The sequence below is a fragment of the Thalassophryne amazonica genome, chromosome 11, assembly GCF_902500255.1.
Source record: "Thalassophryne amazonica chromosome 11, fThaAma1.1, whole genome shotgun sequence".
Classification (NCBI taxonomy): domain Eukaryota; kingdom Metazoa; phylum Chordata; class Actinopteri; order Batrachoidiformes; family Batrachoididae; genus Thalassophryne; species Thalassophryne amazonica.
The window spans coordinates 53,404,827-53,423,741 of record NC_047113.1 but is presented as its reverse complement, the minus strand read 5'-3'; the positions used below and the strand labels follow the sequence as shown (position 1 = coordinate 53,423,741).

At 41.5% G+C, this 18,915-nt stretch overlaps 1 protein-coding gene across 4 annotated transcripts in view; it reads left to right on the top strand.

The window, feature by feature from the left end:
* drp2 (dystrophin related protein 2) overlaps positions 1 to 18,915 on the top strand; it is a 437,530-nt gene that overhangs the window by 334,256 nt on the left and 84,359 nt on the right. For all 4 annotated transcript variants that reach the window (XM_034181709.1, XM_034181707.1, XM_034181708.1 and 1 more), the window contains 3 exons: positions 8,550 to 8,610; positions 12,817 to 12,878; positions 13,380 to 13,454. In XM_034181709.1, coding sequence (XP_034037600.1) covers positions 8,550 to 8,610; positions 12,817 to 12,878; positions 13,380 to 13,454 — 198 coding nt within the window. The remainder of the gene's footprint in view (positions 1 to 8,549; positions 8,611 to 12,816; positions 12,879 to 13,379; positions 13,455 to 18,915) is intronic.

Sequence of the window (18,915 nt, the reverse complement as noted above, 5' to 3'; positions counted from 1 at the left end):
GCACCAATGGCAGCGTCTCAGGGGGATAGGGGAGATGAAAAGGTTTTGTTTATTTTGCTGTGACACAGCTGTTAAAAAACTCATCTATGTGTGGCTGTGTGTCTGTATCTGGCCTTGAGGAGGTGATAGTCTAGAAAATTAGTTTCCTGTCATCAGTGGTTGGTCAGTTTATCGCGGGAATTACGTTCTAAAAATAGCCCACAATAGGCGAAATCCGCAAAGTAGTCAGCGTTATTTTTTACAATTATTATAGATGTTTTAAGGCTGTAAAACCCCTCACTACACACTTTATACACTTTTCTCAAACAGGCATTAACATTTTCTGACTTTTGTCTCATTTGTAAACACTCTCAAAGTTCAAACCTTAGTAGAAAAATAAGACCAAACTGTTTTCAGGCCCAAACATTTGTTTGAGAAATAAAAATAGAACGTTTTCCTATAAATAATTATGATGGCTTTTAGAACTAACGAATTTAATTTTAACGATCAACCTACGAGGTTAGACACATAAGAAATTATTAATAATGACTGACCAGTATTTCACAGTTCCTCTGATCGCGCCTCTTCGTCCTGGCGCCACTCCACTGTCACGTCTTTTTCCACTGAGTGACACCTCAGTGCAGGTGTCTTTTTCCGAGTGAAGAACACAGTTATGGGTAGTTGTTGGCCCTCTTTTTTCTTCTGCGCGAGAAGATTCTTATAAACAGATGCGCAGAACACAATGCGCGTACTCTCCCTTTGTGTTGCCGTGACCGGCCTGCTTGATGAGGATGCAGAACACAATGCACTGTAAAAAAAAAAAAGCATGCAAAATTGGACTAAAAAAATCCGCGAAACTGCGAGGCCGTGAAAGGTGAACCGCGTTATAGCGAGGGACCACTGTATATGTAAAAACAGCACACAAGTTACTGTAACATGTGTGTTGGTTTATACAAATAAATCTGTATTTGTAAATATGTAATTTTTTTCATTTGTAAAAAAAGGCAATTTGAAAACTGAAAATTCTGTGATTCAGCACTTTTAGCAAATGTGTGGCAATGAGCAATGCCATCCAGTAGATGGTAGTGTGAATACCAGTGGCAGTGTGAATTTTCCCATAGTGCTTTTCTGCGTGTGTGTGTCTGTAAAATGCTAAAACCTTCCAAATCAGTGCATTACTTTAAAACTAAAACATATAGCTGATATTTTCAATTTGTAAAATGACAGAGGTGACATTAATTTCAATAAATTGTCCAGAATTAGTTTGTTTAAAATTTTAACCATAAGTCAAAACTGTCTTGCTGTGCATGACTCCTGTGGTACATCTGCAAGTCTGTATGGCTGTGAAAATAAATGTTTGTTTTTTTTGTTTGTTTTTTGCTGCCCTTCCTTTCTCTCTGATCACCAGGTCTCTTTTGCTGAGAGAAGGCTGATCTGATACAGAAGCACTGGCTTGTTGTTGTGTCAGTAGCTGCCAGTGTACTAGAGTCAATACTATAAGTTTTCGGTTTAGCTTTGAGCTGTAACTTCCGCTAAATTTTTAGGGTTTATCGGTTTAGCTTTATAAAAGTTAACTTTTCAGTTAGTGGATTAATGGTTATCAAAGCTAACTTTTTAGTTAGCTGTGCCCACCACTGACTAAAACATCACACACATGCTACACATACTCTGTCCATTTAACAGGCTGGAAAGCACCAGCTTGTTGAGAATCTCTAAATCCATGATAAAATGGAAAGAAAAAAAGAACAAAATTGATACAACACTGGCCAGGAAGAATCATATGACTGAATCCCACATACATCCAGCAGTTATATGAAATGCACATACAGCAGCCATCCAATGCACATACACGTTGGCGGTCACCGGTATTGTGACTTCTGTGTGAGAGAGGGTTAAGATCCAGCCTTTCCATTAGCTTGCTGGAAGCAACCATCAGTCATGTATCTGTATTTGGTGGAAGTGTTGAACTTGTGGAGACATTCACTTATCTTGCCAATGACATTCATGTCTCTTGTCCTCTGCCATTGAGATCAGGACATGACTGTGAAGAGCTTATGGAGTCACTAGATGTTTTGTGATGCCACTATCTTTGTAGGTGAATAGATGTCCAAGTCTTTCTTTTCCTAGTGCTTCCTGTCTTACTGTATGGTTGTGAGACTATGGAGGTGACAATTGGATGTCTTTAGTACTAGGACTTTTTGGAGGATACTTAAGGACTGCTGGACTGACTTTGTGCCAACCTGTAACATTGTGAACATGTGGTGCATTGTGCACACAGGTGTTTCACTGTTGAGGACCCCAGCAGCTAGAGTTGGCCAAGGGGATGCCCACGTCTCACTAGCTGCAGCAGAGCAGTGTTAACTGTTGAGATGTGGAGATGCACCAGTTGTCTGCCTGAGTGGTACTAGCAATCCAGAAACCACCGGCCGTTCTGTCGCATGGTGGGTGTGGTAATTAGGGATGGGCGATCCGATATTTTGGACTGGTATCAGTCCAATATTGGCTTAAATGACTGGCTTGGATATGGAAAATTCTAATCCAATTATATTTTTTTTCCGCAAATCTGATTGGTTAATCGTGTGAGATTTCAGCCCACAAAATGTCACTTGGATGGTAGCAAAATATTAAATCCGTTTCACATTTGATGTGTTACTCCGCCCCTTGACTGTGTTGTTGCGCAGGTGTCAACAATGATGCTGTCACCTGAGACTGACAGAAACTAGTGCAGCGACGACGATCCTGAAATGTGTGGATTTCTGCTCACAGAATTTTCAGTTTAGTATGAAGACGCTGTTGCGATAGTAAGCTTTGACGAGCTGACCACACCCTTTCACAGTGATTCACCGACTGAATTACTTACAGAAAAATAAACCACACAAATGATGGAATTGGATTAGAATCGGAATAATCTTGTTGTGTCTGATGATTTGCGGATGTTCATGCTGGATTCGGTTTGCAAAAATCCGTAAAACTCTATTTGTGACCATAAAATCCAGCATGAACGTCCACAAATCATCAGACACAACAGGGTTATTCCCTAATTTAAAACAAAAAAATCCCATTCAGTCAGAGTCTTGTGTTGTACATCTGAGTCAAGGTTATTCATATTTTTCTTTAAGGGAGTACAATATTTGTTCCACAGTGTGACTTGATGTTTTGTTACATTGATGTATTGTTACAAAAATACATACAGAAAAGGTTTTAAGACAGGGAAAAAGTATCGGATTGGTATATGTAGCCAGCATGGCCTCGCTTTGCCATAATTAAATAAATACATTAATGTTTTCTCAACTAAAACCTGGGGTTTGAATTGAACACAAAGACAGCCTTTCACTCCTAATTGGGAAATTCCTGGTTCCAACTGGAGATAGCTCTGAAATTGTCCTTCCCAGATGTGCTGTCCTTGGGCCTCTAATTTAAAGCTCTTCAAAGGGGTCCTTGAAACCTGTGTCAGTGAAACTCCGGTCAATCTCAATTATAAGACATTTATAATTGCCTCACGTCAAGACCAGAAATCTTCCAGATCCACCAGAATGTATCATCCAAGATAAGGTGACCATAAAACTCAAGAGCCTTGACTTTTTTTTTTTTTTTTTTGCCAGCTTGCACTCGGCCGAGACGGACGCATTTTTCTCTTCTCCCTCCCTCCTTATCTTTCCTGCTTCTGTGGCGTGTTGTCTGTGAGGCTGCAGCTTTGCTCTTCTGGAAAACGACAAAAATGGATCTGTTAAAGTAGTCTCTGAACACAGTTGACACTATTTTTTCCACAAGACATTCGGGGGCGGAGGACCCGACCTGTCCTGCTGGGACGCATGTGATGGGTTACGTGATGGACTCGTGAGGAGATAGCAGGTCATGTGCCTTTACACGCTTTCTGTGGAGGACGTCGAAGATGTGTATATATTTGGCTTGGTGGTGACCGGCTTTCTGCTGTGTGGAGCGGGCATGGCGCTGGTTTACCGGAAAATTAAGAAAGTGGAGGCAGCATTAATTGGGCCGTCCAGGCTGCCCTACATGATTGATTCGATTGGGAAGGCAGTGGCTGCGCAGTCGGTGGGTGTTAACCGCACGCTGGAAAACATCTCGGGCAGGATTGCAGCTCTGGAAACCCGCTTTGACCATCAGTAAAGACCACATCCTACATTCAGATGTATTGAGAGCCACTCTGTTCTCAGAACTGTGGAATCTTTCAAGCGTCTGCTAATCTGGATATTCATTTGGCTTCCCCAAACACAGCTGCACTTCAAGGCCGCTGTGATAAAAAAAACCTCCTCAAGAAGATCAACACTTAAGCCTCACTCCCTGGTCATCCCCCTCCCCTCAGCTTCTCCAGCTCTGACGTTGACTGTGGACAGTGGACTGCTCAGGGCTGAGCCCCTCCCCCTTCCAGGATTGTCGGACAAGGCCGTTGACGGCGCCTAATAGGCTGCCTCCGGAGTGTTCTGATAAACTGGACCTTCAAATCTCGATTGTCGTCCTGCGTCTTTGTTTGGCTGTGTGATTATTGTTTTTCTGTGCTGATGGGGTTTTTTTTTTCCTCATTGCTGCTGTGTAACACAGCGGCTATGAGGGTTTTTTCTCTTTCTTCCCTCGTGTGTGCTTTTTATATGTTTATGTACCGGGCCGGCCTATGTGTGTTGTGTGTTATGTGTATGTCGTTCGTTATGGGTCAGTCTTGGTTTGCTCAGCCCTGCTGTTGACCAAGGCAGGGATTACATCTGGAGCTGGTCCCCGGGCACCTAATGGCGACTTCTGCTCCTAATTGGCAATTAGGATGGGTTAAATGCAGTAGACACATTTCATTGTGCAGGGACCATGTTCTTTTGTGCATATGACAATAAAATTCTTTTGAATCCTTTGACTTTGAACCATTTTATTATTTCCAGGTCTCAGTTTGAAGAAAGACTTTTTGGGTAAATGCAAAGAACAATTGTTTTATCTGCATATATCAAAATTCTAATGTTGTCTGGTTTGTTTGTTGAAGCAAATCCTTTACATATATTCCATTTAATATGACATGTGTTCCTTAACTGCTGTTGTGTTTTTCTTTTCTGAATTATCAATATTTTGTTGGTGAAATAGTCTAATAGTTTTAATCAAGGATGTGTCTAAGTGACTTTAATAATGTTATATTCATTCAAAAGTATCTTAGAACAAAGTGAATGACAACATAGTTAATGTTTTTAAATAGTTGACTCATTTTAAGTCTGCCCTCTCTACACATGAAGTTTTTCAGTTAAATTCCACACCCTCAAAAGAAGTGGAGTTAATGACATAAGCCCCCTTTTAAAAGTTCCAAAACAGAGCTTCTCACCCATTCAGCAACTCCATTTGGCAAGCTCTCTTCTGCTCCTTCTTTTTCCGCCTTCTAGCCACTTCTCTTTTTGCAAACGCTTAATTTTTCTTTTGTGGCCTAGCCATGTAGCTAAGCTCTTTGGCTCTTTGTTCTGTGTTTCATTCTGTGGTTGAGAACTTTGACAATGATTTACAGTGGTCCCTCACTATAACGCGGTTCACCTTTCACGGCCTCGCTGTTTCGCGGATTTTTTTTAGTCCAATTTTGCATGTTTTTTTTACAGTGCATTATGTTCCGCGGCCTCATCAAGCAGCCGGTCGCGACACCGCGAAGGGAGAGCACTCGCATTGTGTTCTGCGTGTCTGTTTATAAGAATCTTCTCGCCCAGAAGAAAAAAGAGCACCAACAACTACCCATAACTGTGTTCTACACTCGGAAAAAGACACCTGCAGCGAGGTGTCACTCAGTGGAAAAAGACGTGACAGCGCAGCGGCGCCAGGACGAAGAGGCGCGATCAGAGGAACTGTGAAATACTGGTCAGTCACTATTAATAATTTCTTATGTGTCCAACCTCGTACGTTGATCGTTAAAATTTAATTTGTTAGTTCTAAAAGCCATCATAATTATTTATAGGAAAATGTTCTATTTTTATTTCTCAAACAAATGTTTGGGCCTGAAAACAGGTTGGTCTTATTTTTCTACTCAGGTTTGAACTTTGAGAGTGTTTACACACGAGAGAAAAGTGAGAAAATGTTAATGCCTGATTTAGAAACGTGTATAAAGTGTGTAGTGAGGGGTTTTACAGCTTTAAAACGTCTATAATAATTGTAAAAAATAACGCTGGCCACTTCGCGGATTTCGCCTATCGTGGGCTATTTTTAGAACTTAACTCCCGTGATAAACGAGGGACCACTGTATATGATGACAACTCTTTTTAAGGCTTGTCAAGTTGTTCATTTTTTAAGATAACTTCCTAGCGGACCTTTTCAGAATAAGGGCGAATTTACAGAAAAGCGACTTTTCCTTTTTGTAATTTACAACGCCACTCTTAAAACTTTAACTTTTTCTAAATTTATAAAGACTTTCAGTCTGGTTCCAACAACTTTTTTTAATGCTGCCAGACACCATTTTCAACAAACACTTTCACCTATTGGGTTAAGCAGCTTCGATGAACCTACCCGCAAAGCATCAGCCAACACTGAAGCCTTGGGATCACACGGGGAAACCAGTGGTTAACCCTGACCCAAGCAAGCTCAGGCTGAACCAGGCCCATCAACAACCGACGCTGATCGGATTATTTCACCTCTTCAACGGACCAGCTGAGTGACCCCATTAAGGGTTTCAGCAAAGGGTTTTGTTGTTAATGGGTGCAAAGCGGCTTTAAACATATTTATATATTTGTTTGATAATTTGCTTAATAATAATTGGCTTCAAAATTCATCACTAAATTCAAATCAGATTTATTTACTTAATTCCTCAAGCGTTCTTTCACTGCTTTCTTTCAACGTCTCATGAGTAACAAGATGTGTCCATAAATGAACTTATTTAATCACTGTCCAGACTCAAAATGCCAGTAAACCATTCATTTTCCTGTATATTTGTAAATAAAATATAAATATTCCTGCTGTGGTTCCTTTTGTGTTCAGATGAAAACGCTTGGCCAGTCGTATCATAGAATTTATGACTTTCACATTTGAGACTGATTAATTAATTTGAGACTGACTAATTAATGTTTAAATCAAGGTTCCCAGTCCTTTAAAACTTGGGTGTGCCTGTATAATTAATTATCATTCAAATTAAAATTTAATTCCAAATAATTATTAAATCTTAAACTTGGTCATTATTTTGGTGACCCATTGAATGAGGTTCAGTCCAATTTAATTCAATCTAGGATTTTAATAATTATACTTGCTACATCTTTTGGTCCTCAGTGTGAGGCCAATAACACATATCAGGCTGTTCAATTGTTAATTTAATTTCGCTACGTTATTGGTGCCTCCATGTGAGGCTCGATTAAAATAATTATCTTTATATGTGCTACATATTAGTATCAGCAGATACTGACGTTCCAGTCTCGGACATGATGTGCTATCATGCCATTCCCATTGGTAGCACGTGGTACGAGCACATGCTGTCAGATCTGACCTATCCTGTTGAACATCCAGACTCTCTTCATGTCTTCATCAGTTCTAGCAGCCTGTGATGTTGATGCGCGTCACGTAGTTGTTGCTCTCATTTGAGCAGAGAGTAATATTTGCGGATGGAGTCTCTTTTGTTATCTACTGCTCTTCACAGTCTTCACAGGGGGACTGAAAAATGTGATTTACATTGCCAGCTTTAAAAGTATGAACAACAAGGGATGTGCTGTGTGCTGCAGAGCTTTCTGTGAGTGGAAGTTAAATCACAGAGGCCATCCAGTTTAACTGCTGTCACGCCGGTTCAGTGATGCCACACTCACTGTCACGTTGTGTGATAGCGCTGCCATTTCCGTTCACAGATCTCACAGGAACGTCTGGTTTTGTGTCTGGCTATTTTTGTTATGTTATTTGTTGGAACTTACACAGCATAAGAAATCGTGGTAGTATTCACTCACTCACTCACTCATCTTCAACCCCTTACTCCAATTAAAGGTCAGGGGGGAGGGCTGGAGCCTCTGCCAGCAGTCATAGGGTGTGAGGTGGGGTACACCCCAGACAGGACACCAGTCTGTCGCAGGGCCACATACGTATACACAAACAAACACATTCACATCCATTTCCAATCCACCTAACCTGCCTGTGTTTGGATGCTGGAGGAAGCCGGAGCACCTGGAGGGAATCCACGTAAATATGGGCAGAACATGCAAACTCCACACAGAAAGGCCACAGGTGGGAATTGATCCCATGACCTTCTTCCTGTGAGGCAACAGTGCTAACCACTAAGCCACCATGCTGCATCGTGCTGCTAATGTATTCATATTTCATTCTATTGAGTTGTACTGTGTGAAAATACAATAGTGTATGTTGACACAGGGTGTCTGGGTTTTTTTATGCAAGCTGAACCCCCTGTGGTTCAGCTTGCACGTAAAGCGCTGCACTCTTCCCCTTGTATTCTCTTAGCTGCTGCCAAACAAACCGATACTGTGGAAACCAAACACAATAGACTTGTCTCTTTGTTTTTTCTGCTCCTGCCGTCCCTCTATTCAGGTCTGAATGGACATAATGTCAGCACATGCTGTCAGGGAGGGACCATTGTGCATAATATACTTTTAATTTAATCTCTGTTGTTTGCACAGGCTCAGTACAGATACCGTGGGAGCGTGCCATCTCTCCAAACAAAGTGCCCTACTACATCAAGTAAGTGCATGCAGGAGGTCAGTGTTTGCATTTTAGGAACGCTTAATTACTGTATGTCTTTAAGGAGGGTGTGTTTTAATCACAATTGTTTGTTGACAGGATTGCTAAAATCTAACTCCAGTCTATACCAGGGGTATGCAACTCATTCCAGAAAGGTCCGAGAAAGTGCAGGTTTTCTTTGCTACCACCCACTTCACCAGGTGATTTCACTGATTAACATCACTTTGAACAGATGGAATCTGATTCCAAGTTCAAAGTGATGTTAATCAGTGAAATCACCTGGTGAAGTGGGTGGTAGCAAAGAAAACCTGCACCCTCTCGGACCTTTCTGGAATGAGTTGCATACCCCTGGTATACACTGTAAAAATACTAACCTGAGATATCACCCATGAGTTTTTATTTGTTTGCTTGTTTGATTTTTAAGTGCAGATTAGAAGCTCACATGGAGCACCTTGGTAGTGACAGCACCTTGGTAGATTTTACTATCTTGGTATTGTCTAACTCCAATTTATTTTAATTTCAATTCAATTTGATTTATTACATTTATGTATATAGCGCTAAATCACAGCAAAGCTGCCTCAAGGCGCTTCACACAAGTAAAGCCTGGGTCCCACCGAATAATAAGCCATGAATAATGAGCCACGCATGGGCGGGTCAGCGATTATCAATGAATGACCCACATTTTCATCTATCACGTATCACTTTTTTTTTTTCCGCTCGGTCATGCCCCCCCCCCCCCCCCCCGCGATGCCGCCTCCAGGACCGCCCCTGCCACTATGAAGGTGCCTCTATGTGCCTCTCTGTACCCCGCATGTGCCACGTAGCAGCCTCTAGTGAGCTACGATCAACCTGTCATTAGAGCCTCGAATGGCTTGAATAGCGCCATGATCACGCAATGTTGGTGCACGTTTAGGCAGGGGCTTGGTCCAAACCTCCAGCCCTCCCACACCTGGTCTCTTTAAAGTGTGGGTTTTCAATTCACAGCAGCATTTAAAGATGCCACATTTTTTAAATTTTATTTTTTATTGCAGTCTAAAAATAGATGCTCCAGTAGAGACCCGCGGTTGTGCGCTGTGCGCCAGGCTGCTGTACACCTGTAATTCATCAGACCAGCTAGAACTGAACCAAGGGCTCCTGGACAGCCACCTCTGTGCTCCTCGCTGGCTGGAAATTCCCCCAACTGTCGCCAGGAAGGCACAGCCTTGGAAATAATAATAAAGTCAAATTTAACAAATAATGACATAAAAATAAATAAATAGTAATATGTAATAATATTTTTTTAAGTCTAGCATGGCTCCATGTAAGAGAAAAACAGGAAGAAAAGTCACCAACTTGCAGAATGATGTCCCCACTGGATCCAATCTCCATGTCAACTTCTACTTGGCATCCATTCAAAGCACTCCACGATTCATTGGAATGGCCACAGCTCCAATAGATAATGCCCTAAGGGTCACGGGGTTGGAGCCTATCCCACCAGTCTTTGGGTAAGAAGTGGAGTCCATAGGACAGGCTGCCAGTTTGTCACAGGGCCCCAAAAACATATTATCACCACCTGGATGGTAGCTGTCAATCAAATCAACCAAGCCCGTAATTTTGGATATCTTGATGACTTGGTAAAACTGCTGAGTTATGTAGATGTTCCCCCCCTCATACAGGAGGAAACCTGTATGATTCTGTTTTTTAAAAAAATGAATATGGGGTTATTTGGTGATTGGCTTGTTTTTGGAGCCAGTCTCAAGTGGCCATTGGAGGAAGTGCAGGTTTTTTGCCTTTCACATTGGCTTCATTTTTCAACTTCAGAAGTTGCTGGTTGAAACTGATTATTATAAAGCTTGATAAGAAGGCTGGGTCTGATGTGGAAGGGAAACTTTGCATTTTAAAGCAAATCTACAGTGGAACAAAGACAGAGTCAGGAAATATCAGCTAGATTATGGAGCATTTATATTTATTTATTGTATCCATGATCTATGACCACTACCCTTGAGGTATTGTGAACCTTACGTACCTGATGAGACATCTGTTTATTATGATTTTTTTTTTTTAATCTATTTACTTAGTGTCACCTTCAAAAGGCTGCCAGTTTTATCATTGAATTGAAGTTGTGGATGTGTGTGCATCATGCATGTGCATGTTTGTGTGTTCCTCTATACACCATGAGCATTTATTTTCTTTAATAATTTTCTTTCTCACGGGGGTTGTTTTAATCTGTTATCACTTTTTTATGGGCTGCATAAGTGTACCAGCGGGGGTGTAGTAGTATCTGACTAGCACTCCACTGGGCACCAATCAACAAAGGCTCACACAGGTAAAATAATATCTGCAGCCTTAAAGGACCCCTGGGAGTTTTTATTTATTTTACGGTTATGGCAGCATTGTCTTCACCCCCCATACACACACGGTACATCAGTTTATTTTTATTTTCTCAGACATAGTGAGGACAGTGGTGTAACGCTGTGTTCTCAGGTATGCGTGGGTGGTTATGATGATTTTGATGCTGACAGAATATTATGATGACATATTGTTTTGAACATGAAAGCCCCATCCGGTCTTATTATCCTCCCCCTTTTCTCTTCCTCTCACTCGCTTCTGTCTGCTACACCTGCTTGTCCTCTGGTCCCTCCACGTCCAAGCCCCAGTCTCTGGTGCTGAAATCTGAAACCAATGTGGAAGTAGCAAATTGTGCAGTTCCCTGAATGGCCACTTGAGGCTCCCTCTAAAAGTGAGTTACTCCCCATAGAAGCCAATTTTAAAATGCACAACTTTACAGTAGAAACAAACATGTTCACAGCCTGGTACAAAAAAGTGATTTTTTTTAACACATCGGTTTAAGATATTTTAAGCCATTAAATTATGAATAATTAGGAGCATGGTAACTTTGAGTGACAGCTGTCTTTGTCAGGGCTCCACTAGCAGTAGCCACTAACTGCTGTGGACTTGAGCCTGTTAGATTAAATTAGATTACACAGAACTTTATTAATTCCTTGGAAAGACTGACACAGGGAAATTGAGGGTCCAGGAGTATTGTATAGCAGCACACAGGGTAAGAAGCACACAGAGCATCAAAAGTAAAAATAAAAAACTTTACCTCATGACTGTCGTGTTGTGTGCTTGCTGTAGGGGTTGGTAAGGTTTGGCCTTGCTTGTGTGAAGCACCTTGATGCAGCTTTGTTGTAATTTGCTGCGATATAAATTAAAAAATTGAAATAAATGAATTGAAAAACAATTTGCAAAAGTAAATACAAATATAAATGTCAGATATACTGCCCACTCCTGTCTTACTAGTTACTACTGTTCCTCTCCTTCCCATCCTATGTCTTCCTGTTACTCCTCCTCCCCTTGAGTGAGGAGTTCTACTGGAGTTGTTTGTCCCTTTTGAGCATGTTATTACAAATATCTGTGATAATATGGCTTCCTGCATGTTTAATTGTACTAACAGACCACTAAACAAGTCAGTGCTGCAGTATTTCCATTCAATAACATTTTAGTCCTGTTTATTTTATATGTTAGTACCATTAGCACCAGGTTAGCACTAATTAATTTAGGGGAGGTGATGGACTAGTGGTTAAGCATTGGGCTTTAGACCAGAGGATCCTGGGTTCAAATCCCAGCCTGATCAGAAAATCACTAAGGGCCCTTGGGCAAGGTCCTTAATCCCCTAGTTGCTTCTGGTGTGTAATGAGCACCTTGCATGGCAGGAGGCATCGATGTGTAAAGCACTTTGAGCGTCTGATGCAGATGGAAAAGCCCTATGTAAATGCAGTCCATTTACCAATTAAAAGGTAGCTTGGTGATATTAAGTTCATTGATTGTGGAACAGTTCCTAAGGGTCATATGTTCTAATACTCATAGCTGAACCATTTCGCAAACCACCCAGTCCCCAAAAATATGTGTTATTCAAACACCCAAACACCCTTTTTTAGCTTTTCTTGGGGGGGGGGGGGGTAATTGTGACTATGATAGGGCTTCATTCATCCCACCCAGGGTCACTCCAATGTCGCCCACACTCTGGCTGGGAGTTAGGTGGACTCAGGCACGGCCAAAATGGTGATGTTTGAAGCCGCCCCATTTGAGCTTTAAAACCATTCTTTAAAAAAAAAACCTTTGGGTGATGTCATAGAGGGTTTGTCCAACATATATATAGTCTACGCTCACTTCCCTGTCTGCAAATGTGCACCTTCACTCTTCTTCTTTCCCTACTTTTACCAGCCATCAGGCCCAGACAACATGCTGGGACCATCCAAAGATGACAGAGTTGTACCAAGCACTGGGTGAGTAAGGAGACAATTAAAACACTCTTAGAGTCGCAGTCATTTGTCTAAGACCTCCAACTGCGCTGCACCCACATGGTTCCTCTGGACTTCTTTGAAGGTGCTTTGGCACAGCTCATTAAGGGCCGTGCATTCCAAATACCTTAGAAGCAACTTTGCTGCTGTTGTCATTAACCTATGAGACCTAGTTTGCTGGTACTGCAGTGACTTTTTGCTCAGCCTTTAATTAATTGTGATGATATCATGTTACGGTTAATCAGATCTGATGCAGAGCCTTTGCAGAGGAGCTGGCTGTTCTTGCACAGACAAAAACATGCATTTACAGTGACATGAACACTAATAATAGAGTTTACTCTGTGCAGCACGTAGCGGAGCTAATGACAATGCACACTGTTCACATTATGTGGTCTAATTTTTGGAATGAAGATGAAGCGACCCAGAAATGGCTTTTTTTTCCCACCCTCCTCTCATATCCCCTATTTCTGTCTCTCTTTCCTTTAGCGGATCTGAACAACGTCACGTTCTCCGCATACAGAACAGCTATGAAGCTCCGGCGAGTGCAGAAGGCACTGAGATGTATGCACAGTATTTCAACAATGGTATTTGGGTCTATAAATGATGAAGTGACTGGTCAAGTGATACTCTGTTCTTATCAGTAATCCATAGAGACAAGTCATCTTCGTGATGGAGATATGATGATTAGCTGTGCCGCTTTGCTCTCGCCAGCTGTCGGATCAACTGTTACTCGTCTTTACAGGAATTGGAAATATAATTGAAAAGACTTTGGTCATTTCAGTGTAAAGCACAGAAATCAAGAATATTGATCAGCCCACTCAGCCACTTCATTCCTACCTCACATCGACTTGTATAATTATGAGTTGTGATTTGAATCGCCGCTATATAAATACACCGAAGTGACTGGAATAGCATTCTAGGTGTTAATTCGTCTTCTCAGGAGGCTCATTATGTTGAAACAGTTGCTGTGGTTCGTTCTGTCTATTGTGCTGCATGTGTGAATTAACAGCATGTATGTTAATTTGCACAATTTGCAATATTTGCACATTTAACACAAATTCTGTTTCCTAACCACTAATTAATCAGTAAATAACTACCAGGATAAACATCTCTGGAGTCGCCACTCCTTCCTGATTTGCCAGCATCATTTCAAGTTAGTAATTAGAGCTATTAATTGGTCCATTTGTCTGAGAAAATAGAAAGCGATTAGTTTTTGCCGCCTGGTTGAAGCTTAACTGTGGCCCTTGAGGGTCACATCTCTTGGGCACTCTCTCTGTAGTTCTGTCTTTCTGTTCACAATTTTTTTGCATTACGCTTTGTTCTCCTCTTTCTTTGCTTTCTTCCTGTCAACTCCTCCGTGCTTTCCATCTTATCCAATCTTCTTTGCTGTAAGTTCCTGTGAGTCTGGTCCGGCCCTGCGGTCACAGCTTCACTGCAGGTGTTCAATTTTCTCTTTTGCACTCTTCAGCCTCTTTCTTTCTTTCTCCTCACATTCTCCCTCCTGTGTCGTGTTTCTGTCCTGAGTTGCTGTTTAAATCAGATCATGCCTGGACCACACTTTTGGGGAGGAAATCCTCTTTTCCTCTGTTTTTTCCCCCCATTTTCTGCTTTCTTATCTCCCCCTCCACTGGTCTACTAGTTGATATCGTTACATCGTTTAATTGCCAGGCTGTCACGATAACTCCAGAATTCTATCTCTGTGAATGATTGAGCAATGCTTCCTGAGAGCCCTTCAGAAATCAGTTTTTCTTTAATTCTGTCCCAGCCATGAGAATGCTCCTGTTATCGCCTCTCTTTCTGTTTTACCTCATTACGGCAGTATCAGTAATTCCTGGCAGCAGTGGACACCGTTCTAGCTGGGCTCTTAGGGACAGACTATCAAATTACTTTTGGAGAGTGGAATCAAATCTGTGTCACTGCTCTTGATGCATGCAGGAAGCTTTAAGTGGGCAGAAAGGTTGAAGATGCACAGTCGTCACCTGTGCCTTCATTTGCTGAAAACTACATTATGAGCCCGATTTACTAAAGGTTTGCATGTGTAAAAACGTGCACAAAACTATTGAACTTCCAAATACACAGTGTGTGCTGAGATTCTAACAGCATCTTTCAAATGTGCAAAATAGTTCGTATTATCCTTTTAGCATGTTTGCATTCATGCATATGAAATTTCGGGTGTGTCCACCCGGATGCACAAAGGTCTGGCGTAGATAGAAAAAAAAACATTCATTGTAAACATTAGGCAGAAACATCTCCATGCAAACCAGGTGGACACATAGAGACACACTTATCAGAGTCTGTGTGGGAAATCAGGGCTCTGTGCACAAGGCACACAGTGCGTGAAGGTGCTCATGCACTGAGTAGCAAACATCCAACCAAGAAACAATCTACTGTTTCAAACATTTGACTGTTGTTCCATCCATAGTATTGGAGCAATCTGGTGAATAATTATCCTGCGTGGTGTCTGTGGAATGCAGAGACCTGTGTGCACAGTTATTTGTGTGCATTACAGCCTAACTTTGGTTCATGTGTTTTATTAATGCATATAATACATATTTTAGTTTTCAAAACCTGTAGCTTTGATGTGGGCATTAAAAACTGTACTGGCTCATATGTCACATATGACCTGAGTAACTGTGGCACCATCAATGTAGCTAATGTCACCAAGCTATTGAAACTGGCTAATTAGTGCTAACAGTGCCAATATATGAGGTTTATTAGAAAACTAACCGGCAGTTTTATAAAAAAAAAAACCTATATGGATTTGAATCACGTGCGATTACACCAGACATGCTTGAACCCTCGTGCGCATGCGTGAGTTTTTTCACGCATGTCGGTGACGTATTCCGCCTGTGGGCAGGCTTTGAGTGAGCACTGGTCCAGCCCTCTCGGCTGAAATCCTGCTGGAGACGGCGTGCGTTGCTTTATTAAAATTGTTTCAGGACCTGTGAAGGATATCCGAGTGGACACTATTCGAGAAATTCAGCTGGTTTTTGGTGAAAAGTTTAACGGCTGATGAGAGATTGTGGAGTTTCTTTCGTTTTAAGGACAGCTCACAAAGTGGATCGGCGCGGCGCGGTCGGAGGTGGCGTCCGTCTGGCTGTTTCGAGCTGAAAACATCCTAATTTAAGGCTCTGTTCACAAATCTCCTTTAACAGTGGAATGTCCGCATAAACTCCTCATGCCGACTTCTTCTGAAACTTCTCTGTTCTCTGACAATGACCTGGGTGAACAGAGCCTGAAATGTGGAAGTTTTCAGCTTGAAACAGCGAGACGCCGCCGCCTCGGAGCGCAGATCGCCGTCAGGCGCCGTGGGCCGTCCTTAAAGCGACACTTACAGACCAAAATCTTTCATCAGCCGTTAAAATTTTTACCGAAAACCAGCTGAATTTATCGAATGGTGTCCACTCAGTTGTGCCTTACAGTTTTGAAAAAATTTTGATCAAACAAAGCAGCAGTCTCTGAGCCATTCCTAAACAATGAAAAAATCGACGAGAGGGTGGGCCACTCCTCACTCAAAGACTGCCCACAGGCGAATGACGTAACAGGCGTGAAAAAACTCTCACATGCCCACGAGGGTTCAAGCATGTCTGATGTAATCACACGTGATTCAAATCCATATGGTTTTTGACAAAAATAATAAGGTCGGATACTTTTCTAATAGACCTCGTACAATTAAGTAATAGTAAAATGAGCGAAGCGCAGTGTAAGGCATGTGAGATGCAAACAAAGAAAAATGCTTAAACGGTTTAAGAGGGCCGTAGTTGGGGAGTTGGGGGAGTGAAGCCCCCCAGAAGCTGAAGGTTTTTATCCATGCTAATGCCCCCAAGAAACATTTAGTGAAAATAAAGTCTGAAAGACCGAAATGAGATGGTGAGGATTTTCCAGGCATGTGAAAGGCAAATAAAGAAAAAGGCTTAAAGTGGCAGGGGGTTAAAGAGTCCCTGCCACGCCATGACGTTTTTACATATTCTTGAAGAATAAAAAGCTTTTCTGCATGTTGTCTGTTTTTTTACCATAAAATTACACTGAACAAGGATTTAGACGTTTCGTTACCATTTCAGAATTTGTATTTACTGCCTCCGAGTTGACCTACTTTATCGCTGCGATGGATGTGACGTCATGCAAGTAAATGTGTCGAAGCTCTCTTTACCAATACGGCAGACACGGACAGCGAAGGTATAGTGAGCAATTAGAGCGAGGATTTAAGTGACATATCGACTGTTTTTGAAGAAGATGAGGAAGTTTCTGATGAACGAAGCGAGGGTGAAAATAATGAGGGGCTCCAACCATATATGTCCGAGCTGAACACGACAGAAGACGAGGATGAAGCACAGCTGTCAGGGGATGACAGCAACAACAACAAAGGTGCTGTGGAGGAGGATATAAGCCGCTTACAAAACACAGAATGGTGTTGTTCACTCACCGCCTTTTCTTATAAATGATCATTTATTCCTAGGTAATAGATAGTTCCACCTGCATTTTGATCAAATTGGACCTGGACTGCAGGTGTGTTCTGTATGAAAAAATGATTTCAGCAGCACAGCGTGCTTAAATTCAGGAGTTTGTTCTAAAATCACTGAAAATAAAGTTTCTGTACATTCTGTCTATATTTAATCATTTATAAGTCAGTTTCTTGTGATTGCTAATTCTTCACATTTTATTAAAAGCAAATGATTGCATATCTTTATCTGAAAAGCTGTAGACCCACATGGGATGGGGGAAAAACATTTCTAAATAAAAGAAAATTTTACTTCTATATCGGTTGTCAAATTTTATCAGGCATAATATTGTAGAAAAATGTTTATGCTAAATGGAGACTTTCCTGTCTAAAATACACATACAGAACATCTGTAATCAAATTGTATCACATCTAATCTACTTGAATGAACAGAAGTCTGAACAAAAAACAGGCTGTTCAGTTTACATGCATATGTATATATGGAAAACACAAAAATGTCAATGTTCTCTTTTTTTTTTTTTCAGGTGCTCATGTGAACACAGTCAGCCAATGCCACTTGTGATCGAGTCTCGCTGTTGCAGGGAAATTTCTGCAGTCTTGGTGGAGATTCAACGTGGTGGCGAAAATCCTCAATGTGTCACACAGCTGGCTAGTTTCTCGATTGTGTGTTTGGATGCAGATGTCCTCAGAGTGGCACACTATGCCTACATGATGCTCCAGGGTATGAGTCAGCACATGAAATAGTTAGAAAGTTTCATTTACATGGTTTATAGAAAAAAGTAAAAAAATATTCAAATATAAAAAGAATGAACTGTTGTTTTGAACATAAATCCATGCTATTTTTTTGTTGCAGAAAGTATCGTCATATCACATAACGGCAATTTGTGCGGTTGTGCTGGGGACACTTGGGAAGGCACAGAAGGTTGCCACTACCAGCTTGTGTTGTATTCAAAATAAGGAGTACTTTTTCATCACCATCATCCGACTACACTGGCTTCCAGTTTCCTCCTCTGGAGTGAGGGGTTGGGCTCATCGGTGGTACCTGGTCCGCTTGGCAGCATCAGCCTCAGCTTTGTCCGTTTACAATGGCTGCTCAGTGGAGGAGGATCATTGGTGGGGTTTTCTGGTCGGTTTGGTGTTTTGAAGATCTGAAGAACCTCTTTTGCTATGTCGCTCACATAGACTGAATAAAATGTTTTTTAACAAATTGTAAAACACTTTTCATTTGAAAGAAACAATGTTAAACTTATGTGAAATTGTATTTTTATTCATTTTGGATGGATGGATGGATGGATGAGATTTATTGTCAGTGTCATTACAAGTGCAACGAGATTACGTCCACACTCACATTTCCACAGACAAACAGCAGTTAATCCACAATTATTACTTGTTTACCGTAATAATGGCACACATCAGAATTAAGACAACACATATACATTTGACATTGTTTATGTGCACTAAACTTGAAACAGTCTGTTATCCAAATTGAGGCGATGTGAGTGTGTAGTAGCCGCTGCAACTGGAGTCGCACCGCCGCCAGCTTGAGGGAACAGGGACCTGCCG